Raw genomic sequence first — 27,055 nt, 5'->3', positions numbered from 1 at the left:
GAAAACTTCAGCAGAACTTCTTTCACAGAGGTCACCAGAAGACCTAAACATGCTTCCTGGGCAGTTGACAGTCAGATAACAACACACCGTCTTATTGTAAAAGCAGCTTGAGAAAACATTTCCTTATTAGAATAACACGGCTTCACTTAGAACTGACACATAATCCTCTTCCATCTTATTTGAAATAGTTCGTAATTCCCAAAAGAGATACTGGACCTTTCTTATGCAAAAATAGACATTTGTTTCCATTGTTTTCACATTTCTGCATTAGGCTTTTTTTTTTTTTTTAAATTAAAACACACAGATACTGCCAAGGCTAACTTTAGAATATTAATCTTAGCTGAAGCTCATTTTATTTTTTGTTTTTCTTCCAGTGGTAACAAAGCTTGTAAATAGAGGATACCAACCACATTTGGAAGACTTTCTACTGCGAATCAACTTTAATAATTACTATAAGGATAACTGAACTCTATATAGTGTAAGGATCACTGATAGCATGGTAAAACAAACAGATAAAACTATATGCTTATGATTTATCACAGCTTATGCAAATGCCATGCAAGAGGCATTTTTCTTCAGTGAAATAACCTGCCATCTAATAGCTTGAAGACTCTAACCACCACATACAGAGAATGATGCTTCTTAAAATCCACCACGCCTACCAGTTTTTTTATCTACTGATAACTGATGTTGTCATTATTGCAAAGATAGAAAAGCTGAGTGCCTGGTCTTAACAGGGGAGAGGGTGCAAAACTGTATATCTGGGAATGTGTAAATGTTGTATTTTCAGTGTTGTGAATCTTCTCCACTGTAAATACATGTATGTGAAATAAATTATCATCTGATACTTTATAAAACTTTTGAGATGAGTATGAGGTACAAATGTTCAGACAGACATAAATACCTGTTTATTTGATGTGTTTTATTTTCAAATTGATATTAATTCTCAATCTAAACATAATTAATTTCTTCAAGGCTATTAGTCACAGTGGAAGGGGGCATGATAAAAACACTTTGCATTGAAGAGATGTGCTAGGAGATACAGTATTTGACTATTCCAGCACTTGGTAATTGCTAGATCACTTGTGCCAAACTTGTTTCCTTATTCCTGATTTAAACTATACACTTTATTTTGTGATGATTGTGTAAAACAGCTAAAACAGAAACTCAGCATCACTTAAGTGAAACAAGGCACTCGCTCTCTCTCTCTCTCTCTATACACTTCCAAGTATATTCCGACTGCTACTTTCAACTGCAGGATCACATTTTCAGTTTGCTAATTTTCCTTCTCGTTTTCTTTTTTTTCCCTATATTGTGAAAAAGAGACAATTGAACTTATGACTTCATGGTATGAGAATGTTGTGGGGAGGCAGTCTGCTTTGAAATATGTTGATTTTTTTTTTTTGATCCTGGAGCCATAGTTGCTTAAAATGTGGATATATTCATCAAGAGCTCATTGTCTGATTAGTGGCTGCTTAGAGGCACAGCTAGCATATTACCAGTACTATGGAATATTGAATATGAGTCTTTTCTGATTATGTGTAGGTAGTTTTATTATTTTATTCTTTTTTTCTGAAATAATAGCAATTAAGCATTAGAGTCAGAATATACTAATTGTAAAGTTGACCTCAGTGTTTCTGCTCCTGCTCTGGTACCAAAAGTATATAAAAATGTGGTAATGCACAGTTGTAACCTACATCTTCTGTTCTGTTTATCTGTGCTGTATTTAACTAGTTTCCATCTGTTGTACAGAATAGGAGATTGAAAAAGCAAGTGGCTTGCAGATGGAGCTGTTTTGTTGCCTGGGCAGGCAGAGAGCTGTTTGTCTACCTGACTTGCTCTTCAGGAACTTGCAAGGCCAGGCGTATATGTCCAAGTTTGCCTTCTGTTGCAGACTGATGCCGTGTCCTGACGCAGGACTCTCCACTAGAGAGCAGCCACACAGCTTCTGCAGGGAGCAAGCAGCTGATGGTCAGGACCTTGGAGCTTGGTGCTACAGGGTAACTGTAGAAAAACAGTTTTAGCTTTCCCATGAACCCAGTGTAACTCCTGGAGGAAGGCCACACTGCCTGCCTGCAGTCAGCTCTCTGCAATGCCTCAACTGCCTTCGCTGGCCGTTGACACAGGCAGCAAGTGAGGGTAGAAAGAGGGAGGAGAGAAAAAGTGATTCAGAGCACCTAAATTGAACTCCTGGTACCATTATACAAGAGGGGCAGCCTTCTCCCTCTTGACTTCTGAAGGAGTCCTCTATGATGAAGGAAAAGAAGAGCAAGATTAACAATAGCTAGAAATCAGACTTCTCAAATGCAAGCCGTGAATACTGCTCATCATCACCCCACTGCGTACTAAGGCAAGATTACCTTCTGTGATAAAACTAGCCTGGCATTGCTACAGCTGTAGCATACTTCATCCCTCCTGTCAGTGACAGATAGACTGAACTGCCATAAACCAAATAGCTTCTCTTAAATTTAATCATCTGACGTGCTTTATTTTTTCTTAATCCACTATATTCTTGCTGTCTTCAACCTTTCAATTTTCAAACATTTATAAAGATAGTGATTGGGGGGGCAGTTGGATTAGACTATCATCTCGAGAGCTCTGTTCCAATCTCAACTATTCTGTGATCTTTTTTTGATTCAGCTTAAATGCTGCTGTTTGTTTGAATTTGTTTGCATCACCCTCCCTGTCCTCACACCCAGCTCAGTCACCTGCTTCCTAAAGTCTTTAGGAAAAACTGAGTGCGAAGTATGGAAATGAAGAAACCATCTTCCCCCCAGCCCCTTTTTTGTTGCTGAGCACGATGCTCTATGGCATGGAATAGCCCTTTGGCCAGTTCAGGTTAGCTGTGTCCTCTCCCACCTTCTCGCCTCCCCCCTCGGCAGGGGCAGAGTGAGAGGAAGAAGCAGCCGTGACACTGTGCAGGCACCCTGCAGCAACAGCCAAGACACTGCTGTGTTATCAGCCCTGGTTTAGCTGCAGATCCAAAACACAGCTCCATACGTTAGGACTCATAGAACGTTAACTCCATCCTGTCCAGACACTGCCCAAAGTAAAATTAACTTTGATTGGAAAATACCACTTGTTTAGAAAGGGCAGTTAGGAAATACCAAGAATGACCTCGAACCAGAAAAACTAATGTGTATTTTCAACTTTGTGGTGTTACATGAGCACTTCAGTAGAGAAATGGTTGTAGTAGCTCTCTGCTTTCCTGCACAGTAAAACTTTTGAGTGCAGCAGCCTGAAAGTCATCCAGAAACATCTACAAATCAGAATTTTGATCTATACCTTGGAGTTAGTAACTCCTAATTAAAGGCAGAAGGGTGAAGGTCCAAAAGCCAGCTCAGCTCCCAGTGTACAGGGCCTGTCAGAGGCAGCTGAAGGGCATTCCCTCCTGGACCTCCTTTTGCCCTGGCTTCATAATCATTGATGAGGGGATCTGCTATCCCCACTTCTGGGGAAGAGGTAAAGGTGGATGAATAACCTTTTTTTTTTTTGGCTGTGGCTTGAGAGAACAGAGGGGAGAAACCAGTTTTCAGAACAGGAGTGTTACAATGCCAGTCCTGGTGCTGAATTCATTAACTCACAAAAGAGCATTTCAGATAGGAGGTTTCCTGTCTCACAGCCACTGGGGAAAAGCAGAGGGAATCACCCCTGCAGCCAGCCAGCATCCCTGTGCACCTGCTTGTCCCACTGTGGCTGAGGAGGCCCGAGGACAGACCCCCCACCACTGCCCACAACATCAACCCAGGGGCCTCTTCACTTCTGTGCGCAGCTCGCACCACACGAGGTTGCTGCTTAGAGGATAGAAAACCTGCTCAGTCACCAGCCTGGCCTGGGAGCCAGCACAGCTTTGCCATCATCAGCAAAATCACTCTCAGTGCTTCAGGTTCTCCACCTGAGAAATTGTAACATTGTTTATCTTTGTTTGTAAAACTTTTTTTAAAAAAGAAAAATGGAAACAAACACTATTTAAATATAGATTTAAACTATCTGCTGTTCTACTGTATTATTAAAATGTCAATTTCTTTGTTCTTAAAATCAACTCCACAATAGAAAACACATGAAATAAGCTTTGTAGGTCAGCTTAGCCTACTAAAACTGTTTCCGCTTATACTCGCACGAAGTATCATTAAATCTCACCTCTGGGTTTGCCTGCTGAACGCGCAGGCTTAGCAGGAGCTCTGCAAGGCTGCGGCACTGTCCTTGCGCAGACAAAACAGCAGCAGGGGAGGACAGGAACAGTACAGACCTTCTGATTTTTTGCATGCCTTGGCTACGGAGACAGATAAGCATGACCGCTCCCCCTGGGTTTCTGCTCCCCTGTTAATTAGGCAGTTACTGTAAAAACTGAATGATTGGTTATTTATTATGTACAGGAGAAAAGGCAGCCTGTACTTGTGTCTGTCTGGAATCTTATCGCTACCCCTCATGTCCTTTGATTGATGTACCATGGTACCTGTCCCACGTCACCAGGCAGCTGCAGCCATCAGTTGTAAGGCTGATTTGGGGAGGGGTGAGAATAGAGGTGCTAAGGCGGGGGGGGGACCAAACGCAGCATTTTTGTACAGTTGAGAGCAACTGAGAATTGCCACTGCACAAAAAAAACCCCCTCCTACTGTAAATGCATGAAGCATAAAGCCAAATGAAAAAAAAAAGATGTAACATAGGTATTAGTTGCATTATTTAGAATATAGACTCAACTGTGTGAAACCCTCCTGTCGGGTTTGCATCCATTGCCCTCAAGTATCGCCTGGCTCTGGACAGGTAAGTGCAGGTTATTGCCTCTACCTGTCTCATAGTGACTCGGGTAAAGCTGCCCCAGTCCCATCCACCTGTGTAACGGAGCTGAAGGGTCTGCTAAAAAAGGCCGTGGTGGCTGCTTGAACATGACCTAGCATAACTGAGCAGACTGAGCATGTGGTGGTGTGTGATCTAATGAAGGGTGCTGTGTGGAGATACACCCTCAAATGCGTGAAGCATGGATCTGACAAAGTAAATTCAGGATAACAAAGGCCTGAATTTGCTCTTTCAAGTGGACCCTGGGGGTTGCCTCAGCCCTTTGCTTGGATGCACTCCATGCAAAGGGACAAGCAGCAGGTTTGGCCTAAACCCACTTCCATCACAGACAAATAAACTGAAATGCAGAATACCAGAAACAATCCTGTTCAACAAATACTTTGGAGTGTGGAGATTTACTTCAGCTGAAGCACCCTGAGGAGCCGCATGTGTATTCAGGTGGGAAAGTGAGCTACATCAGAGCTGGGTGACACTCCAGCACTACCTCAGGATGTTTTGTAACATTCCTAGTTAATCATTACTTTCAGTATTACCTAAAAAGCAAGTAAGTTAGAGAATGCAATGGAAAAAGAGACTATAATCTCTCCCCTTTCTGAACTGACAGAGTCTACAAGCAACTAAATCCCACTGCGTGAGGATCTGGGTGGCCAAGCACAGTACAGATGAAGAGCCATGCAGAACTCCAGCTAACAACCTCCTCTGAACCTGCTGTATCATTAAGTGCCCCAGAGGGCAATCAGCTGCTGCCAGTGTCCCCAGGTGAGATCTTCCAAAAGGTAAGAACCCCTGCACTGAACTGCACTAAGCCAGGCAGCCCCAGAACATTCATAGAATATAGGCTGGCCAAGATCTCTGGTAAGTCACCTAGTCCAGTCCCTGCTTAACGCAGTTCCAGCTGGACAAGACCCTGAGCAGCCTGCTCTAGTGACATTTTGAGGATCACCAAGGACTGAGATGCTACCACCTCTGGGCAACTTGTTTCAAAGTCTGGCTGCCCTTATGGTGGAAAAAAAATATCCTTTTATCTTCCATGTTTAGCTTCCATGTTGCAACTCTGTTCATCGCCTCTCATCCTATTACTGGGCTCCCTTGAGAACAGTCTGCCTTGACCTTCTCTACACTCTCCCAGTAGCTGCTGCAGACAGCAAGGCATTTCCCCTTAGCCTTCTAAGGCAGAAGAAACCCAGTTCTCTCCACCTCTCTTATGCACACCACACACTGTGCTACTCTGCTCAGAACCAGTTTTTGGCTACACCCCCACCAAGGCTCAGGACAAGCACACACCACTGCTCACCTGGCTGCCAGTGCAAATATTTCTCCCCTTCAAACCCACAATTTCTCCTTTCTCTGCCCACCCCCCACCACCACCACCACCAAGGAAAAGGCATAAGCCTTGCTCAAGGAAGCCATAAACAACCAAGTAATCTGTTAAAATAGCTGGTGTAACATTAATGAAGAACTGGGTTTGGTTTAAAGCCAAGTGTGGAACTACGTAAACCCCCCTGGCTCTGCCAGTAACTAACTGTGGAGTAAGTGGAGTGATCCTCACCAAGAAATTGCTTCCTGAGCCTCTGGGCCCTCACAGCTCACAGGGAAGTTCCCTGTACTGGCACTGCAGGAGTAGGAGGTGGCCCTAAATGTTGCAGAAGCAATTTATAGATTGCTACATCCTGACACACTATTTCCTCCTGGGCAACGGGGCCACATGCCAGGCCATCCATCTCATCCAACATGCTCTATACTAGATGTTTTCCACTCTGAGGAGTCCCGTTCTCTATGATATCACTGAGATCTTTGGAAAAATTTATCTGCATAAACTACTCAATCCAGTTGTTTAAACAAACAAAATGCATCTTCACTTTCTACCCAAAGGCCTATTTCTGTGAGCACAGTTTAAAAGCACATCCTGTACCCATTGACATCAGGTGGTGGTTTTTATTCTTCCTTACATCACTGGAATTAGAGGTGTCAGCACATAGGTCTTACAGCTAAGTAACTAAGAGGGAGGTCTCTCTTTGAAACAGGTGAGGGTCCTTACCTTGCTCCAAGCATATTGCCAAAATCACTGGTGGGGCAGGAGACCATTGCTGTGATAGTTCACTCCTCAGAAAACACTGCAAAAATACTAAGTGAAGTTTCTGTGATATGACCTGGCCATCTGATGTTAACGTAAGAGCAAATATTTCTAAAGAAATGAAGTCTGCTGAACAGTATGCTTAACAGCAAACCTCTTTCAGGAAATAGGCATGAACAAGAATACTAAAACTGCATTTCTTATTTTTTTAATAAAAGAATTAAAGAAAGCTGTAGCACTTGTTTGAAAAAAAAAAACACAAAAAATAACCAAACCAAACAAACCGAAAAACACACGAAACATTCCAAAGTGAGAGCTGACAGTAAAACATTCAGCAATTGTAGATTTACAAGCTCATGAAGCAGAGTTATGGTGAAATCTTAGAGAGTCATGAGAGGAGTCCCACTACCACTTGAGACTACCCAGCAACCTGTCTCCAAGAGCTTCTCATTTCAGTTTTGTAATCTGGGTACCACTTGCTTTTATGCAAGGGTAGTTCAGGCTGTATAGCCACAGACTAAGCCTAATCAAGTGTTTCCACAGAAAGCTGTTGATGTGAAAAGTCACCAACTCATTCTGAGCACAAGTCCATGGCTTTTACACAAGCAGAGTATTTGACCAATAAGAAATATTATTTTCAAGTTTACCTATTGCAAATACAGGCTGTAAAAAAGTCAAGAAGCAATTAATGATTCAAGTATTTAGACTCTCAAATGTTGTAAGCTGTATTCCCTTCTCTCTGAAGAACTGAACTAAGAGATGAAGTTCTTACTGTACAAAATTTGGCCTAATTGTCCTGAACAACCTCCTGCTTCCACACTGCTCCAGGAACAAGAACAGAAGAAACTCACTATCAGAGCTGAAACTACTGTCTGCCTTTTGAAATGAGGGTGCTAGAAGAGCACACGCACTCCACTTGGCTTCTGATCATCGCCCTTCAAATACAAAGCATCGATATCATTGCACGCACTGAGAAACCGAGCAGTTGAATGTCAGCGCAGCTGGACTACGTGAATACTCTCTTAGTATTTGTACCAGTCGGTGAACATACTGCATCTATTACAAATACAGCTTTACTGAGTGGCACACCAAAGCAGCCACACCAAGGGTCTGCATTCATCATTTCAAGCTTTCGAGACCTCTTGCACTTGATCTATATGTAAGCAGAAAACATATTTAGCAGGAAAGGACACCACATATTCATTCCTCACTGTTACATTCAATTTCCCTTTTTAAGGATAAACTTGGTAGCAAATTATTTCAAAGTATCTCTCCATTGTTTTGGCACTATAGGTGCAAAGTAATTTGTACCTTTAAACGCAAAACAATTTGGTAGTTAATTCAAGTTCTCCTATGTCCAAACACACAGTTATAATATCATTCTCCTTCTCCATACCATTATTAGAGTCTACTCAAACCCTCCAAATTAATATCAGAATGCTGTTAAAAAGACCTGGTCCCTCATGTATGGTGTAAAACCATTACTTTTTAGACCATTCTGTTAAGACAAAAGCTTGGGCAGAGCTCCTCCAAAACACTGTTCCCCTCTGCCTCCCAAAAGGAGAGAGAGAAATTGAGAAACAGAATCACCAGAGAGTTATGTGGATCAGCTTGGAGCAACTTTCCTCCCCATCACTCCCTTCTGGACCAGGCACAGCCTGAGAGACCCCTGGTTCTGCGAATGTGTCAGGGGTATGTTTGAAGCGTCTTTCAAATTGCCAGCACGCTTCCCCTCCCCGTCCCTTCCCTGGGGCAGTCCTTTTTACCCAGTATTGACTTCTGTTAAAGTTTTCATTAAAGGGTTTGGTTCCAGTACCCCCAAGTTCAGAGGAAAGATAATCCCTGATGACAGTCTGAAACTCTTACTAAAACGGATTCTCTCTAGAAGATGACCAGCTGCACCAGCTAGCATTGCTTGTGGCCCACTGCTTCAAGGTACTTCCTCTTCCAACCATACCATTCTTCCATGCACTAGGTAGTACACCTTCAAGTTTGTCCTTTTCTGTAAGGACTCCAAAACGTCACAGAAAGCACAGTGACTGTCAGAGATTCTAGTTTGTCACAAATCATTATTTGGCATCAGTTTCTCCAGGTCAAAGGCAAGACAGAATGAATGTTTACATTCAAAGCATCTCCTATTTACTGTGGCAGCAAGGAGGACAAATTGATTGTTAGTACAGATGGATAAGCAGTAGGCCAACTGTTCTCCCTGGTTTTCCATAGCTCGTATGTTGAGGAAGACTTAAAAGAGCACAATTCTACCTGAGCTAATACCAAGCTTGCACAGGGGTGGAGGAAGAATTTACTAGAGTACACTTAAACTCACAGTGTAAGACGGTGGCCTCTTTGGAAAAGAGAAACCTTTGCATTAAACCAAACTTTTCCCAGGATTTCAGGTACCTGAACCAGTAATAGAGTCCTTTAGAAAGAAGTCCAGAAAGCCAAGGAATAGCTAACTACGGAACAACTTTTTTTCCTGATGTGGCAATAATGGCAACCAACTTTCCCCTGAAACCTCAAGTGAAACACTATCAATAAGTAACTTGCAAGCAAGCCAGCTCCCACCATCCTCCCATAGCCTGGCCTCTATTAGGAATAGTGTAGCCAGCCGGTCTAGGGAAGTGATTGTCCCTCTGTACTCAGCACTGGTGAGGCCGCACCTTGAATACTGTGTCCAGTTCTGGGCCCTGCACTTCAAGAAAGATGTTGAGGTGTTGGAGCGAGTCCAGAGAGGGCGACCAAGCTGGTGAAGGGTCTGGAGGGTATGACCTATGAGGAACGGCTGAGGGAGCTGGGCTTGTTTAGCCTGGAGAAGAGGAGGCTCAGAGGTGACCTTATTGCAGTCTACAACTACCTGAAGGGAGGTTGTAGCAGAGTGGGAGTCGGCCTCTTCTCCCAGGCAACTAGCAACAGGAGAAGAGGACACAGCCTCAAGCTTCGCCAGGGGAAGTTCAGGTTGGACATTAGGAAGCATTTCTTCTCAGAAGGGGTCATTAGACATTGGAATGGGCTGCCCAGGGAGGTGGTGGAGTCACCATCTCTGGATGTGTTTAAGAAAAGACTGGACAAGGCACTTAGTGCCATGGTCTAGTTGACATGGTGGTGTCAGGGCAATGGTTGGACTCGATGACCCCAGAGGTCTCTTCCAACCTGGTTGATTCTGTGATTCTGTTATCTTTTACACAGGCTCACACAGCATGTTCTTGAACAGCAACTTTCAGCGTAAAGATTTTCAAAGACCACAGAAGCAAACTAAGAGGTACAAGACCAGAGTGGGAATGAAAGACTCCCACTGACCAGTGTCAACAGTACCCCACCTGCACACTTCTCATACAAGGAGACTCTGTTAAGAGTGCACAAATAAGCAGACAATGAACCTGGATTTGAGTACTGGGGTAGTTTAAGGTTCACGCTAATTTGGCTAACTGACCTTGCCCAGTCAATTGGCTTACAAACTGCACCCATGATTTTAGTAAATATTTACATGTGTTGTATGCAAGCATACTGAACCTGAATAAACTGTACCACCAAGATTTTCAAGTGCAAATGCATATAGTCTCCCTTAATTCTGCTCTTAAAGTATTTAAAAAAAAATTCAATTGCTCCCCCCAAACCCTAGCCTGCACAAATTCTCTGAAAATAGATAATGATTAAATATCAATCTGAAGGTTCACAAGAAATGAACTGCCTAATTAAATAAAACATAGCTTCAAACAAGCAACACTGAATCTACTCCTCCATTAAAGAGGACTAAAAGTCCCTGCATAGAGAAAACAGTAAATAAATGTTAGAAGTACTATTAGTTAAGACATCAGACAAAAACAATCAGATTCCTGACTTGCTATTTTTGTCTTCACATAAAAACAACTCCATTTGGATGTTCAAAATTCAGCCTGCCCCGACATAAAATATTGCTTTCTACTTGCAATAAGGTATGAATAAAGGAAATACTTTCAGTCGCAAAACATTAAATTACTGATGTGTACAGACTGTCCATCGTCATTGGTTTGTTCCAATGATCCATGATTGCTTCAAATTAAGCCCAGCTGAAGATGGTTGCAGATGCATCCAAATGCAGGGTTGTTTCAATAACGTAATAGCACTCTGATGTTTGCCTTGCTGAATTCTTCACTGCTGAAGGAGGATCGGAGTCTTCAGTTTGCAGCAAAAAACAAAACAAGGCAGTTATGAAGATCATGTAACACAGAGCTCGGAAGCCCACAGCGGAGGTTTACTGCAATATGGTAGTCTGCTTCTGGTCTCCTGAGCACAAGCAGCTGCTGTAGCAGTTGCTCCCTCCTCTTCTGCATCTTCCTGTACCTCCCTGAAGCCTTCTGCTTCTTGGAATGGATTCTCCAAGAGCTTCAGTACATTTCTTACCTAGAAAGAAAACGTAGCATGGTTATGAGAATTTAGAAAGTAAAGGCAAAATGATGTAGAGAAGAACCTCACACCAAATAATGGTCGAGTATATTGTATTTAATACACAAAATCCGGACAAGCCAAATATTAAATAGATGAACAATATGCATAGCAAATAAACTGAAACCTGTAAAATCATAACTGGCTGAGTTTGTATCTGTATGGAACTCAAGCTCAAAAAACTTGAAATTCAAGTCTCAAACACAAGTTCTTATGTCATTTCTCAAAATAAATTAATTTTCCCATATTCTGCACGTAACACATACTGAACTCCACAGGTGAAAGCCAGGACTTCTAAAAGACAACAGCATACCAAGGAACAAGTATAGTTTCATCCCCAGCTGCCTCCCACAGTAAATGCCATTCAGAAGACAGTAAAAGCAGGGCTAAGTGTCTTGTCCTGGGATCAGCCTACAACAGCTGGTGAAGTTCAGATTCAGATTTTCAATTCCTTTCTTTGTTCTGCATCCATTAAACCCACAGCTCCCTCAAAAATAATACAGACCTGAACAGTAAGTTCCCAGTCCCTTAACTGCCTGCGATGCCAGAATGACTCTCACCTAGTATAATGTCAGTCAACAACAGCACCGCTGCACATCCATGCAGACCTAGAAGTGTTAAATAGTAACAGCATACCTCTGAGAAATCCCCGTTTTCAGCTGCTTCTATAGCATTCTGGGCAATATAATTTCTCAAGATATATTTTGGATTGTTTGAATTCATGACCTTCACACGATCAGTATTCCAGGCATCAGCATCACTAACACTTTCTATTTCTTTTTGCAAACGGACTCTGAAATTAAGCAAGTGAAAGCAACTGGTTTGGTTCAAGATCCACATGTAAAAGTTGACCTGTTTCCTTGCCTTGAGATCCTTAGTTTGCACTTCTTAATAAGTATTACATCATCTATAATCCTCTCTGTTAATAAAATCCAGCACAACAGCAGATTACAAAATGCCACTTCATTTAAAAGCAGCATTACAGACAATCAGCAGGTCCTGCCGAGGCTTGAGGAAGCGGCACACCTTGCATATTCTCTGGAAAGTCAGATTAAGACACACCAACCCCCTTCCCCCGACCCCGACACCCCCCCCCCCCCCACTCTCTCTCTCTCTCTCTCTGGTGCATGGTCTGCTCTGCATTGCTCTGCAAAAACCTTCATGTTCAGAACTTGGCTTAAGTATTTCTACACTTGTTTAAGGATTAAAGCTTTTGATGTTCTGATTAAAGGGATACAATACAGCTGAGGCAGTTTGATCTACCCCTTAGCAGGAATACTTGCTAAAACTCTCAGCCCCATGGGAGAGGAAGATCACAGGCAGCCACGTGAGGAAAGGAGTCCTGACCTAATCCACGCAGCAGAAACAACTAATGCTCTACTAAGGGGTTTTCTTTATAAAAAAATCTCCTGCTAACTCTAAGTTTTTAGGCTTTTAAGTTACACCTATTAGAACAGTCTGGACATTTTTTTCCTGGCTGTGATTTCTTTTACAGTTACTCTTAATCAAGAATACTTCTACTTGTTTTCTATATTAATGCATAGATTTTTCTTTCAGAAAAAAAATTTAAAACACTTAGAGGTCAGTCAATTGTAGTTACTGAGCGCTTAAAAGCTCACAACTGAAATTAGTCTCTGCTAGAATCAAGATCAACACTCTTGAAGCACTTTTAATACTAGATTTGATGCTAAGTGATTTCTATACCCCCACCCCTCCCCAAAATCTAGTAAACAAAATACACAGATGCCCTTGAACTTTCATAGCAACACAGATACTGATCTTGGGAGTAGTTAACATTCTGAGTTGCATGCCCCCCACATCCCTCCTAGCTGATACACTTTGAGACAGGGTGTCTGTCACAAGGCAGGCACACTGATCTCAAATAAAATGCAGAACAAACATACTGCTCTGAATATTGAGAAACCTTACCTGTATTTCTCCAGCCACTCTTTCCAGTGTCTTTTATTTCTGCTGAGTAAATCAGCTGCTGTTAACTGCTGCAGTTTAGAGAATTGTTCAATGCGTTCCAATTCTTTATTTATATTAGCTTTTGTTCCAATTAACGCAAACAGCTGAGGATTAGACTGAGCCAACATTAGCATCATTGACAGTTGTCTGGGAACAAGAGAGACAAACACATTAGATGTTAAAGTTGAGCTGCCTGTCAAGAACCATCTTTTTGCAACCATAAAGTAGATACGAAAACATTCACAATAACCTACGATTTCACTACAGAGGTTAAATAACAGTACTTTACATTATAAGTTTGTTCTGTTCATTAAATTACACTAATTTTACTGTTCCTCCCCCTTCTTCAATGTGTTTAATTTACATTCCTGTGGTACACAAAGTGCAGACAGTAGGTTTTCAGAATTGCCAATTGGGTTTACATGTGCAGTTCTCATCAAAACACCCTTGGAACTTTGAAAGAAGTTTGGAACAAGGAATTTGATCTTACTTAGGTACCAAGATAATACACAATCCATAGGGTTGGGTTTTTTAAATTTCTTTTCCTAATATTAATAATATAACAGCATGCAGAATAAGGATCTAACACCTACTAATCTTACCAGTGCTAAGAAAAACCCAAATCAAATGGGGAAGGATACCTCATTTAAGTCATATGAGACAACAATGTTTTTTTGTTTTTGTTTTTGGTTTGGTTTTTTGTTTGTTTGGTTTTTTTGTTTTGTTTTGTTTTGTTTTTTTTTACTTAGCCAGTCTAAATCACAGAATGAGACCTGCTTTGTGGTAGTAAATTCCTAATAATATCCAGGCTATTTTGCTGCAAGTATGACTAGGATTGTATCTTATCAAAACACACTAAGTATTTTTATTTCCTTCTATGAGTGCATTTATAAACAAAGGAGAAAAGAAACATTAGTCCCTGGCCTCAAAACAGACAACTCCTTACATCAGATTATATTTTCCTAGTTTTAATAAGCAGAGATAAGCTAGGTGCTTTGATTTTTGAGTTATCCAAGTCTGATTTACACATCTGCCATGCCTAGCCCTACGATATCCAAGTGCTGTGATAAAAAAAATCAGTTAACGTACTCACTTTAACACAGTACTATGCCCCTCCAAAGCTTTACATACATATAATGATGATTTATAGCTACTTTTCACCTTCCTCTAAGCCTGAATGCAATGTTTAAAAAAAACAGTCTCATCTGTAACAAAAGCTATCTTCATATTGCATGGTATCTGTTTACAATTTCAAAGTAGCTGAAACCTGGAATTTAATTAAATAAGCAGTATCCACCACCTTAATTTAGTTCCCCTTTAATTTAGTGTATCATCACTAAAATTTAAATAATCAGTAGTATCTCCAAAATTATAAATGGCTACAGCCAATCATCTTGGCCTAACACCAAACTTGTTCATACAAGTTTAACACCAGTCCATTTTCTTAACTCCCTGCTTTCCGCAACCGTGATATCAACACATAGAAAAAGCTGAAGAAGTTCGTAGGCTCATTACCTTCATAGAACACTTATTAATTGGGAGAGGCAGGGGGAACCTTACCTAAAATATGTCCACTTTAATTTTTTCCCCTACCTGGGAAGATGCTAGGAAAAAAATGACAAAGTCATGGGTCATACTCATTCCCTGTTTTCTACTACTCCAAAAAGTGAAAACAAAACTTATTTTTCCATGCTCAGAGCAGCTGGGCTGCAGAACACAACCCATCAAATCGGACACTGACAGCACCACCCAGTTTTCAGAGCCTAGAGTGTGCATTTAGGTTATACTTAGCCCAGAACATGGTGATTATTTGCTGACAATATGTTGGCAGAACACGGTAAATCCATTTCTTCTGTAAAGTATTTCTGTATCACTTCACTATCTGGCACTCTCTTGCCTTAGTCAGCAGAGACAGTGGAGGGGGAAAAAAAAAAAAAAAAAAAAGAGGACCAAACAAAAGCTCAGGCAACTTTAGCCCAAGTGCCAACAGCTGCAAGTCACTGCTAAGCATTCACCAGTCACAAAATAACAAGAATTTGCACTGCTGTAGATTATGATGTGTAGATTTCACTTAACAGTGAAATTTCCAAATTTAGTCAAATATTACAGAGCATGAAGAGTTTATTATGGTTATGATGAAACTAAAAGCACAGGCCAAAAGCATTTAAGTAAGGAGTATTACCTTGGATCCATCTGCGGTTTGAACGCAACTTTCAGTTCTTCCACAGAAGCACACTGACTTGTAAGCTTTTCTAAGAAATCTTCCAATTTAGAAGGATCAGAGTCTACTGAGAATGAACTCAGCAAGTAGAAAATATTTGTGAAGTCTCCACCTGAAAAAGTGACTTCTATGAGCAATGCAACTAATAAATCAGCAGGAAACCAACACCCCCTGCCCATCGTAGCAGTGCAGGTTGCCACTCTGAAGAGGCAAATAAACCACCCCCTCAGTGAGGCAGGGGAGCCCTGTATGAGGCAACAACTGCCACACAGGTTCACAAGAAGGTAATTATTTTTCAGTATTTTGTTCTTCTCTCAGATGACAACATACTTGTGCAAGGCTGCTTTCTTGTAAGGTCAAGATAAAAACCACATTTTGCTTTGCCTGTAAGATACTGATGGGCTATTAAATAATAACCCACTGTGTTCCTCACCAACCTGTGAGATGCATGGTTTCGAGGAGTTCAGACACCAGCTTACTATCTTCTTCTAATTCCAGATGGATTAGGCCTAGTTTCTTCCTCATCTTCTGCAAATAATGTTTTTCAAATTCTGCATCATATTCCTCTTCCAGGATGAGTTCACTTATTTCCAAGGGCAGCTCTGGAACTAGAGCTTCAGCAAGCTTCCCCAGGTTCCACTTGCAAATCTCTGGCTGCTTGTTGTAAGCATAGCGCCCTGTGTTATCAGAACCATTGCAAATGTGCTCAGGGTCATATCTACAAATGAAGAAACAGCATTCTTCTAGTTATCTGGACACCAATATCATGAGAAGTATTCTTTTTATTATTTTAGTTTCCTCTAGGGGAAAAAAAAAAAAAAAAAAAAATCAAACAGGAACACTCCTTCTTGATTCTTTTCCCAAAGTTACCTAAGGAGATATTTTCCTGCCCTCTCAAACACTGAGAAACCTCACAGGCTACAAGAACAGTCTAACAGAGATGTTGTGAACACAGCTAAAGAGAATTTTAAAAGAAGAATTACAGGACAACTAGAACTAAGCTAATCTACTTTGCCACAAAGAGGGTTCATAGATCTACTTTAGAGTTAAAATATTAAAGCAATGGGGAACATCAGGATTGTTCTACATAGCAAATACATACGCACATTTCAATTATGCCACACCGACCTGTCCATAAATCCAAAAGGGCCGTAGTCAATGGTTAGTCCAACTATGCTCATATTATCTGTATTCAGCACGCCATGGCAAAAGCCAACACATTGCCATTCAGCAACCAATCTCGCTGTCCGTTTTGTTATCTAAAAGAGATTTTTTTTTTCATTTTTCAACACAATGCATTTCCAAGACATTCATGTATTTCCAAGTATTTCCTAGTCTGAACTGATCTTTCTACAGCTCCGACGGAAGCAGATTCTGGCAGTACGCCATACACATGCATCTCTTGAGGACAGCTTGCCTCTCTCCTCCTGTTAGTAACTGCCCTGTTTCTCACTACCCCATTTCTGGTTGCTTCCTCTTCTTTCCTTCCATGCTTGACTTGCAAGTCAACTGGACAGCTTCAAAACATATTGCAGACAGAACGCTGAAATAAGGTAAACTGTTTGACATCAGACTTGCCTACTATTCTAGACATTATACAAATATATTCTTTTGCTTACTACTAAGTTTAAAGACCCTTTAACTACAGGCAGAAAACATAAGCAAAGTCTAAGAAATAAAATTAACTATACGCAACAAAGCCCAATGTAAAGATAGCCTTTTGGTTTACCTGGTATGTAGGAGTGATTTACAGGAAGGTAAGTGGTTTACACAAAAAATTATACCCTGCTAAGAAGTTTTCGCACTGATAAGCACTTCCCTCAATTTGCTGAGAGTGCATAAAAGCTACAAGGTTAAGTAAAAATGTTCCAAGAATGACAATTTTATTTAAATATGATTCTTCACTGAATGCATGCTTCACCAGAGTTTTTCATTTGCTTAACTGAGAGTTATTGTTGTGGAATCCTTGACTGTAATCACTGCATGTGCCTCGTTCTTCAAATAAACAGTGTAATATTTTAAAATAGTTCTAATTATTTAATTAAATTAGCCTACCTGTCAACAACTAGATGTGCCCTATGAAAGCTAAAATTCAGGAAGCTAACCTGGCTTTTAAATAAACCTGAGTATTTCTAAATACTTTACTGAATTGCTGTAAATAAAAATTTAACATAGTCATTAGCTAAAACCTTTAAATCAAACTATTTTCCTAGCTAAAATCACTCATCTTCCCAAATAGCTATCAACGTACTGAAATTTAAAGCAATTATTCTCTCCAGCTGCAATCTAAGTGCATTTTATTAAGGTTTAAAAAACGAGGTAGTTAACAGAGAAGGCACTCCAAGCAGCTACACGGGTCCAACACCGGTGACTAGTATGCCATAAAGCGGTAAGGGAGACACACCCTGCACGATGGCTCTGCGCCAGGAAGATGGTAAAACTTAGAAATTAAAAAATCCAGGCCACCGGGGCTGGGAAGAAAGCACACCAGCGGTAAGGCAGCTCATGACTGCTGGATATCTCTGTATGAATGCATCACACACTGCCAGCGCTCTGGTAAAAAACAACTCCCACTACTGAGAACACTTGAAAGCAATTAAAGCTTGGGTGCCACTCAGAGATGGGTATATTGATTAGAAAGAAACAACTTTGCACTCACTTTGACCTTTACTCTTTTTGATCACATTTTTCTATTGCTAGCCATACTAGAAAACAAGCACGGTGGATAGATAAATAAGAGCACGATCTCAAGGACATGCTCATTTAAATTAAAACGCCACCTATGAATTATTTGGGAAGTACAGATAACAGTGCTTTCTAGACAGTGCTGTGAAATGCAATCACTTGTACTTTCATCCTCCATTTCTTCCACAGTGCAAAAAGAAAGATACAATGCATTAAGAGTTGAGCTGACAGCACTTCCCTGCTGTTAAAAAGATGGACACGTTTGTCAAATTAGGTAAGGGACTGGGATGCTTTTCAGGTGGAGAAAGGTACAGAAAGTCTCCACTAAGGAGGACAGAAAACACGAAGAGGCCACGCTAGCACAGGCACAGAGCAGGGACGGGCACGGGCTGGAGGAGCACAGCAAACAAACAAGACAATGGAGATAGGGGCAATAAGGAAAGGATGCCAGGATGGGGGGAGGAAACCAGTAGTAACTGGGACAGGAAAAGAAGCCAAAAGCAGGAAGAGGCAGGACTGGGCACACACACACACACACACACATCCACAAAGATCCCCTAGTCCCATGACTTTTCTGCCATCAGAAAGCAAGCCTGCCATCAACTACAGAGCTGGGCAGGCACGTAGTGGGTGACAGGACACACTCCTCATCATCAGCTCCAGTCGTTCAAATGCAAAACGCCTGCCCAGTGACGTTAAACTCTTCGGCAGACAGTGGTGCACCACACCACGCCTTGCTTTTGAAGAACTAATGCAACTATGCACAGGTTGTGTTAAAGAGGGGAAAAAAAAAAAAAAAAGAAATCACAAAAGTACCCCACAACACAAATTCAAAACCAACAAAATTTAGAGCACGTCCCATTTTAAGCCTGCCTTTTGACCCCTTATTGGTCTGTTATGAACACGCATCATGTTGCAGCCGTTCCCTCAGTCCCTACCAGATCATTTCAGACTTCAAAGCACCACAACTGCTTTTATGTAGACTAATGAAATGTATTAGACTGCAGTATTTTTTAATTATTCTGTTTACTGGCTAGTTAAAACATTTTTATTTGGGTTGTAACATTATCTGAACTTCAGGTGATCCAAATCTGAGCCTTTATTACAGTTCTCCAGTAATTTCAAATTGGATCCCTTCTGCAAGGGTAGCATTACTATATACTAATCAACAAAACATGAAGAGAATCATCTTACTCCCTGACCCCAAATTCTTTCTTTGCTCACTGAGACAAATGAATATAGCAACAGAAATTCAATGTCAAGAATAGCGAAGCAATATCAACAGTGATGCAAAAGGTACATTCAGGTGATAAAGTTTATACCAATTAATTTAGCCATATTTTACTTCAATGAGAAATACAGCAATTCTACATTTACTAATGTTATAGTTCCAATTTTTATTATGGATCTCCAGTAATTGTTAAGGTCTAAATTTATACAGTAATTGAAAATGGGTTCAAAATCGGTCTCTGAGAAATCACCCAGCCTCTCCTCTGGGCCACTACAGAATGACCTGATACTACACCACCTTTAAGACATATTTATCTCACTTGATCCTAGCATTGCCAAAGTTGGAGGTTTTGCAACTTCCTCAGGCAAGCCCTCAAAGTGCTTGACTGCCTTTAAACATTTCCATTCTAAAGCCTGAAGTTAAAGTGATTCGCAGTCAACGCTCCTGTTTGTAATTTGGAAAACGAGAGATGGGAAGTGACTCAGCGTTCTCAGTATTTTACAAGATGATGCCTTGCAAGTGATGTCTCGGTACCGTCAACTCATCATCTGACAGTCGGGGATGGAATTCCCCCTCACAGTCTGAGACACTCTCAGCAAATGGAGACAAGTCTTGGGAAGCTCTTCCAGAGCAGAGAAATCAGGATTTACTGTTAAAAAGGTTAAACCACTTTCATTGATTTGATCAATAGCAACATTGCTTTCATCGATAAGCAGTTCTATTAGGAGTGTTTTCTCCAAAGAAAAGAACAGTTCAGGCAATCGGATGATACAAGGTATTAACCGACTCCAGTCATCTGTGCTTGCAGATGAAGTTCCTAAAGATGACCACTACGGACTTATGAAGAGACCCTCATCTTCCTTACCTCTTTGAAGAAAGCAGCATTCCTCTGAATACTGTTGTCTGAATAAGCCTCATGGATCTCTGGATAGAAAGTGCTGATGACATAGTCAAGCATCTGTATGCGAATATCGTTTCGGTTAACACTGGGTCCTTTGCGTCCTGTGTATTCATCAGTAGGTTTAAAAATTTCGAAAGAACCAAATCTGTTTTAAAATAATAAAAAGATGTTTTAGTATTATCTGATACTATTAACTTCATTTGATATTACATGTAGGAAAAACTTTTACTGTTGTTGCAGTAACACCACATCATCTCTTGAGTTTAACACCAATCCTTCAACTGACCAAGCGAAAAGACCCGCAAGATTCCTGCACTGAACCTCGCCAGGCTCAGTGACTCAACGCAAGGAAGCGCATACATCCACGTGTAACTACACTGACAGATCAAGACTCTCACCAGTACTGAAGGCCAACATTAAAGTTTCTTACAACCACTTCTACAGAAAAATTCTTATCCTGAATACAGGAATAGGACTTTTTAAAATAGTAGACTGCACATGAATCATGTAAGATAGATTTTCCACATGTACACACACACAGGCACGCACACATGTATGTACAAACATATACATGCACATATTCCTTATCCTCACCTTCCTCTAATATTCTGTTACCTTACAAGAAGGAATGCAACTTCCTGAAGCTCCTAATGTTTTGTGTTGGAGCAAGAACCCTGTACACTTCTCAGGCAGGGAAAGTACACCCAAACTTTGACAGTGCTACACCAGAATAGCTTTGGAATTAAGTGCAGAGCTATAATCCACCAGTACTACCAACAGCAAAAAAAAGGCATATATTCTGTGCAGGCATAAGCATGAAAAATGTCTTCTGAGGTCTGCAGAGCTTAGTTCTTCTTCTACCAGGCTAGCATCCTTTATGTTTATCTCGTCTGGGTGCAAAGACACCAGCTCATCCCATCCACTGGACAAGAGCCCAGCAAAAGAGTTCCAAGCCTCCAGAACAAGAAACACACAAATGGTGCTGTTACGGAAATACACTTTAAATGGTATTTTAAAAGACTGCTGTGCTTGGTTTTAAAAGAATAAAAAACCTAACGAAATAGGCTCCTACCTTATAAACGTAGAAGCTATTCTCAGAACAACTGTACACCTTTCACTTTTTGGATTCCCATCATAAAATATGTCACGGACGACTTTCGAGTCAGATGTCACACATGTTCCAGCCCTCGTTGTTGGTATTCCTAGGTGAAACATAGCCTCGCTGCACAGGAACTCCCGTATGCTCGACCGCAGGACTTTCCGACCATCAGCTCGTCTGCAACAAGATGACACGGACAGTTTTCAGGCTGTAAAGGCAGGACTCCTGTCTCCCCCTTAACAGTGGAGAAACAAAGGCCTAGAAGTAACGTGCTCTGTCCACAATCACACAACAAAGCAGCAGCAGATCTGAGAACAAAAGCTGGACCCTCAAACTTCTCTTAAAGCTCAATTAGATGGACACAACACACTTGCAATGAAGACCCCACATAATAGAAGAACATAAACCTTCCAGTTACATCATATATTTCTTCTAATCATTAACTCTGTTGGTTTTATTGATGCAATAGAGTATTCAAAAAGATTTAAAAATTTTGGACAAGTATAGCTATTTTATTATATAATGTCACTGGTTTCCTCTTACTAAAATGGCTACTGTTACACCTCTTGAAAGATACTATCATTTTGGATCTTTCTGGGTAAGTAATCTAGAAATGGAGTGTTAAATATGGGCATGCATGGCAGTTGCATTAAAAAAAACCTGAACAGACAGCAAATAGTGAACTAGCTTATTTAACAGATACCAAGTAAACGGAACAGGCGCGGGTGGTTCTCAGCCACCCTCCCAGCGCTTCAGAAGCCCCAGGCAAGCAGGAGAGCTGCCCAGGGCTGACCTACGATGCTACCACCGTATCTGGGATTTTCACTGTGATTTCCTTAACCTTCACAGACCTGAAGAAGGCCTTCAGAGCACCACATCTATGAAACTAAGGTGTTACCGAGCCCGTGCACAGCTGGAAGAGAAAATACAGGAAACGCAAGCTGGAAAACTACCTGAAAGATTTAAAGCAGTGCAGGCTGAAGTGACTAATGAACACATCCATCCCCTGCAGGGAGTTGGTCAGTATGCCATCTTTGGGGCTCTTCCACCATTCCCTCCCACAGCCAGGAAGGATGGAGGAGGCTGGCAGAAGCACTGGCAGCACAAACACATCAAAAACCTGCATTTTAAATACCATCTGCATGGGCCACAGGACAACATGGCAGCAGGCAGTCAGGTGGCTACTGCACACCGCTGTCCCCACTTCCATCACGGGCTGCGTCCTCCCAAGGGGGGAAAAGCCTCAGAGGAGGGCAACCAGGGACAGAAGCAATGTACCACCTGAAGGAGATCCAGTTACAGGCTTATTTTCCAGAGGAAAATTTTGCCACCTTCTGGTTTGACTTTTAAGCATTACACTTGCTGCAGCCAAGGTTAAAAAAAAAACAAAACCAACCCCACAGGGGTTTAAGAGATTACTTCTGCCTCGGGGAAGGATCCTCTGCACAAAACCAGCTGGAGAAGCACCCGGCTAATGCGATTAGCAGGCAGGGAACCCCGGCCCTGGCCCCAGCCTCCCCACACAGGGGGGTTTCGCGCGGGGGCACCAGGGTGCAGCTCCTCCAAAACCGAGCTTCACTGGGATCACAGAATAACAGAATCACAGAATGTTAGGGATTGGAAGGGACCTCGAAAGATCATCTAGTCCAATCCCCCTGCCGGAGCAGGATTACCTAGACCATATCACACAGGAACGCGTCCAGGCAGGTTTTGAATGTCTCCAGAGAAGGAGACTCCACAACCTCTCTGGGCAGCCTGTTCCAGTGTTCGGTCACCCTCACCGAAAAGAAGTTTTTCCTCATATTTATGCGGAACCTCCTGTGTTCCAGCTTGCACCCATTGCCCCTTGTCCTGTCAAGGGATGTCACTGAGAAGAGCCTGGCTCCATCCTCATGACACTTGCCCTTTACATATTTATAAACATTAATGAGGTCACCCCTCAGTCTCCTCTTCTCTAAGCTAAAGAGACCCAGCTCCCTCAGCCTCTCCTCATAAGGGAGATGTTCCACCCCCTTAATCATCTTCGTGGCTCTGTGCTGGACTCTCTCTAGCAGCTCCCTGTCCTTCTTGAACTGAGGGGCCCAGAACTGGACACAATATTCCAGATGCGGCCTCACCAGGGCAGAGTAGAGGGGGAGGAGAACCTCTCTTGACCTGCTAACCACACCCCTTCTAATACAGCCCAGGATGCCATTGGCCTTCTTGGCCACAAGGGCACACTGCTGGCTCATGGTCATCCTGCTGTCCACTAGGACCCCCAGGTCCCTTTCCCCTACGCTGCTCTCCAACAGGTCTGTCCCCAACTTGTACTCATACATGGGGTTGTTCTTGCCCAGATGCAGGACTCTACACTTGCCCTTGTTATAGTTCATTAAATTTCTCCCCGCCCAACTCTCCAGCCTGTCCAGGTCTCTGAATGGCTGCGCAGCCTTCCGTTGTGTCAGCCACTCCTCCCAGTTTGGTGTCATCAGCGAACTTGCTGACAGTGCACTCTAATCCCTCATCCAAGTCATTAATGAATATATTGAATAGTACTGGTCCCAGTACCGACCCTTGAGGGACTCCGCTAGACACAGGCCTCCAACTGGACTCTGTCCCATTGACCACCACTCTCTGGCTTCTTTCCTTCAGCCAGTTCACAATCCACCTCACTACCCGATCATCCAGACCACACTTCCTCAGTTTAGCTGCGAGGATGCTGTGGGAGACCGTGTCAAACGCTTTACTGAAATCGAGATAGACCACATCCACAGCTTTACCATCATCTGTCCACCGGGTTATGTCCTCATAAAAGGCTATTAAGTTGGTTGAGCATGACTTCCCCTTGGTGAAGCCATGTTGACTGCCCCTAATGATCCCCCTAACCTTGATGTGCCTAGAGACAGCACCAAGGACAAGTTGTTCCATCACCTTTCCGGGGATGCAGGTGAGGCTGACCGGTCTATAGTTACCCGGGTCCTCCTTCTTGCCCCTTTTGAAGACTGGAGTGACATTCGCTTCCCTCCAGTCCTCAGGCACCTCTCCCGTTGCCCACGACTTAGCAAAGATGATGGAGAGTGGTCTAGCAATGACTTCCGCCAGCTCCCTCAGCACCCGCGGGTGCATCCCATCAGGGCCCATGGATTTATGGACGTCCAGGTTGCTTAACTGGTCCCTGACCCAGCCCTCATCAACCAAGACAGATTCCCCCTCTATCCTGACTTCTTCTGGGGCCTCAGGGGTCCGGGGCTCCTCAGGACAGCCTCCAGCAGTATACACAGAGGCAAAGAAGGCATTCAGTAACTCCGCCTTCTTTTTATCCTCTGTCTCCAGGGCCCCCACCTCATTCATCAGTGGGCCTACATTGCCTCTAGTGTTGGCTTTACCTGCAATGTATTTGAAGAAGCCCTTTCTGTTGTCCTTGATCTCTCTTGCAAGGTTTAATTCCAAGGAGGCCTTAGCTTTTCTAGTTGCCTCCCTACATCCTCTGACAACAGACTTATATTCCTCCCAAGTGGCCAGCCCCTCCTTCCATGATCTGTACACCCTCTTCTTCCACTTGAGTTTGCCCAGCAGTTCCCTGTTTAACTACATAGGTCTCCTGGTACCCTTCCTTGACTTCCTACCTGTTGGGATGCTCTGATCTTGAGCTCAGAAGAAGCAGTCCTTGAATGCTAACCAACTATCTTGAGCCCCCTTACCTTCTAGTACCCTGTCCCATGGGATTTCCCCTAGCAATTGCTTGAAAAGGCCAAAGTTGGCCCTACTGAAGTCCAGGGTTGTAATTTTGCTAGCTATCCTGTTCCTGCCACATGAGATCCTGAACTCTACCATCTCATGGTCACTACAACCAAGGCTGCCCTCAACCTTCACCTCTTCAACCAGACCCTCCTTGTTAGTGAGGATAAGATCCAGCAGCGCTCCTCTCCTAGTTGGCTCATCCACCATTTGCATCAGAAAGTTATCACCAATGCACTGGAGGAACCTCCTGGACTGAGGATGGCTGGCTGAGTAGGCCTCCCAGCAAATATCAGGGTAGTTGAAATCCCCCATGACAACCAGACCCTGTAATTGCGAGACTGCTCTCAGCTGCCTGTAGAAGGCCTCATCACCCTCCTCATCCTAATCCGGTGGCCTGTAATAGACACCCACAACAGTATCACCCCTGCCAGCTTGCCCCTTAATTCGCACCCACAATCTCTCAACTCGCTCCTGATCCGCCCCTGGACAGAACTCAATACATTCTAGCTGCCCACTCACATAAAGGGCAACTCCACCACCTCTCCTTAGAGGCCTGTCTTTCCTGAACAGGACATAGCCATCCATGACCACATTCCAGTCATGCGAGGTGTCCCACCAAGTCTCTGTAATTGCCACTAAATCATAGCCCCCCGACCGAACACGGATTTCCAGCTCCTCCTGTTTATTCCCCATGCTGCGTGCACTGGTGTACAGGCATTTCAGGGAGCGAGCTGAGCACACCGATTTCACCCCAGGGGGATGGGAGGCCTCCTGGTCTACCTCAACACTAGAGCGTTGCCCCAGTGGTGCAAGCCCAGCTACTACCCCATCCCCCTTCGAATCTAGTTTAAAGCTCTCCGAATGAGCCCTGCTAATTCCTGTCCCAGAACCCTTTTGCCCCTACGACATAAACCTTTCCCATGTATTACCGTCACGCCTGGTGTCTATGATCCACCACCGCCCACCCCGCGCCGCGCCGCCCCGCTCCCCCCCGGGCCGGGCCTTACCGAGAGAAGGGGGTGAGGCCGGCGCCCTTCAGCTGCATCTCCCAGCGCTCGCCCCGCGGGCCCAGCACCTCGCCCAGGTACATGGCGGCGCCGTCGCCGAGCTGCCCCGCGAAGCTGCCGAACTGGTGCCCGCAGTAGCAATGCGCCGCCGGCTCCGAGCCCGCCAGCAGCCGGTTCCCGCTGAAGTACAGCGCCGCCTCGGCCTCCGCCGCCTCCCCATCGGCCGCGGGCGCCTCCAGCCCCAGCAGCGCCAGCGCCGGCAGCGACATGGCCACCAGCCGCGGGTTCTGCAGCGGGCTGGGCCGCACCCGGGAGAAGCAGGCCCCGGGCACGGCCCGCGGCCCGCTGTCCTCCGAGGCGTCCACCGGCAGCGAGCGCAGCGCCAGGTTGTCGAAGCGCAGCGCGCCCAGCCAGCCCCCCCCGCCCGCCTGCGCGCCGCCCTCGGGGCCGCCCGGGCGCGCCGGGAGAGCGGCGGGCTGCTGCATGGCGGCACCCAGCGCGCCGGGCCTGCCCGCGCAGCCCGGACCCGCCGGCAGCAGCAGCGCGGGGAAGCGTCGTCCCCTGCGCAGCGCCGCGGCCATCCGCCTGCCGGGGGGGGCGGGGCGGGGCAGCGACGCCGGAGAGCCCCGCCCACTGGTGCACGCCCCGCCCACCACCCGCGAGGGGCGGGGCCGGAGAGAAGCTGGGCCCAGCGGGGTCTGGACGGGCGGGAGGGGCCGGCATCATGGGGCGGGCGGCGGGCGCTATAAAAGCCGGCCCCGCGGCACAGCGACCCCAGCCTGCCCAGAGGCATCGCGAGGGGCAGCCTGTTGGAGCCGCAACCAGGTGGCGGGGGGCGCGGGAGGGGCCCAGGGGTGAGGGGCGCGGGGCGCAGGGGGAGCGGTGCCGGTGCCCGTGCCCGTGCCCCGGTGTCGCGCCCGGTAGCCAGCG

At 44.1% G+C, this 27,055-nt stretch overlaps 2 protein-coding genes across 4 annotated transcripts in view; one reads left to right on the top strand and one right to left on the bottom strand.

Annotated features, from left to right (window-relative positions):
* Window positions 1-5,492, top strand: part of TUBGCP6 (tubulin gamma complex component 6) — a 29,538-nt gene extending 24,046 nt beyond the window's left edge. For 2 of the 3 annotated variants that reach the window (XM_068402297.1, XM_068402295.1), the window contains one exon: window positions 375-3,991. In XM_068402297.1, the coding sequence (XP_068258398.1) occupies window positions 375-466 (92 nt within the window). In that variant the 3' untranslated portion in view covers window positions 467-3,991. Of the gene's footprint in view, window positions 1-374; window positions 3,992-5,401 lie in introns of those variants that run through there. The other variant, XM_068402296.1, reaches the window with a different exon arrangement.
* On the bottom strand, window positions 902-26,706 carry SELENOO (selenoprotein O). The gene is made up of 9 exons (XM_068402299.1): window positions 26,126-26,706; window positions 21,372-21,575; window positions 20,264-20,444; window positions 16,611-16,741; window positions 15,920-16,200; window positions 15,444-15,594; window positions 13,223-13,408; window positions 11,930-12,086; window positions 902-11,251 (listed from the first exon to the last, which is right to left on the bottom strand). Exons 1-9 carry the CDS (start codon window positions 26,704-26,706, stop codon window positions 11,057-11,059), a joined length of 2,067 nt encoding a protein of 688 aa, XP_068258400.1. The 3' UTR covers window positions 902-11,056.
* Window positions 26,707-27,055: the final 349 nt, after the last annotated feature.

The sequence above is a fragment of the Nyctibius grandis genome, chromosome 5 (assembly GCF_013368605.1).
Source record: "Nyctibius grandis isolate bNycGra1 chromosome 5, bNycGra1.pri, whole genome shotgun sequence".
In the NCBI taxonomy this organism is placed as follows: domain Eukaryota; kingdom Metazoa; phylum Chordata; class Aves; order Nyctibiiformes; family Nyctibiidae; genus Nyctibius; species Nyctibius grandis.
This window is presented reverse-complemented; position numbering and strand designations above follow the sequence as displayed.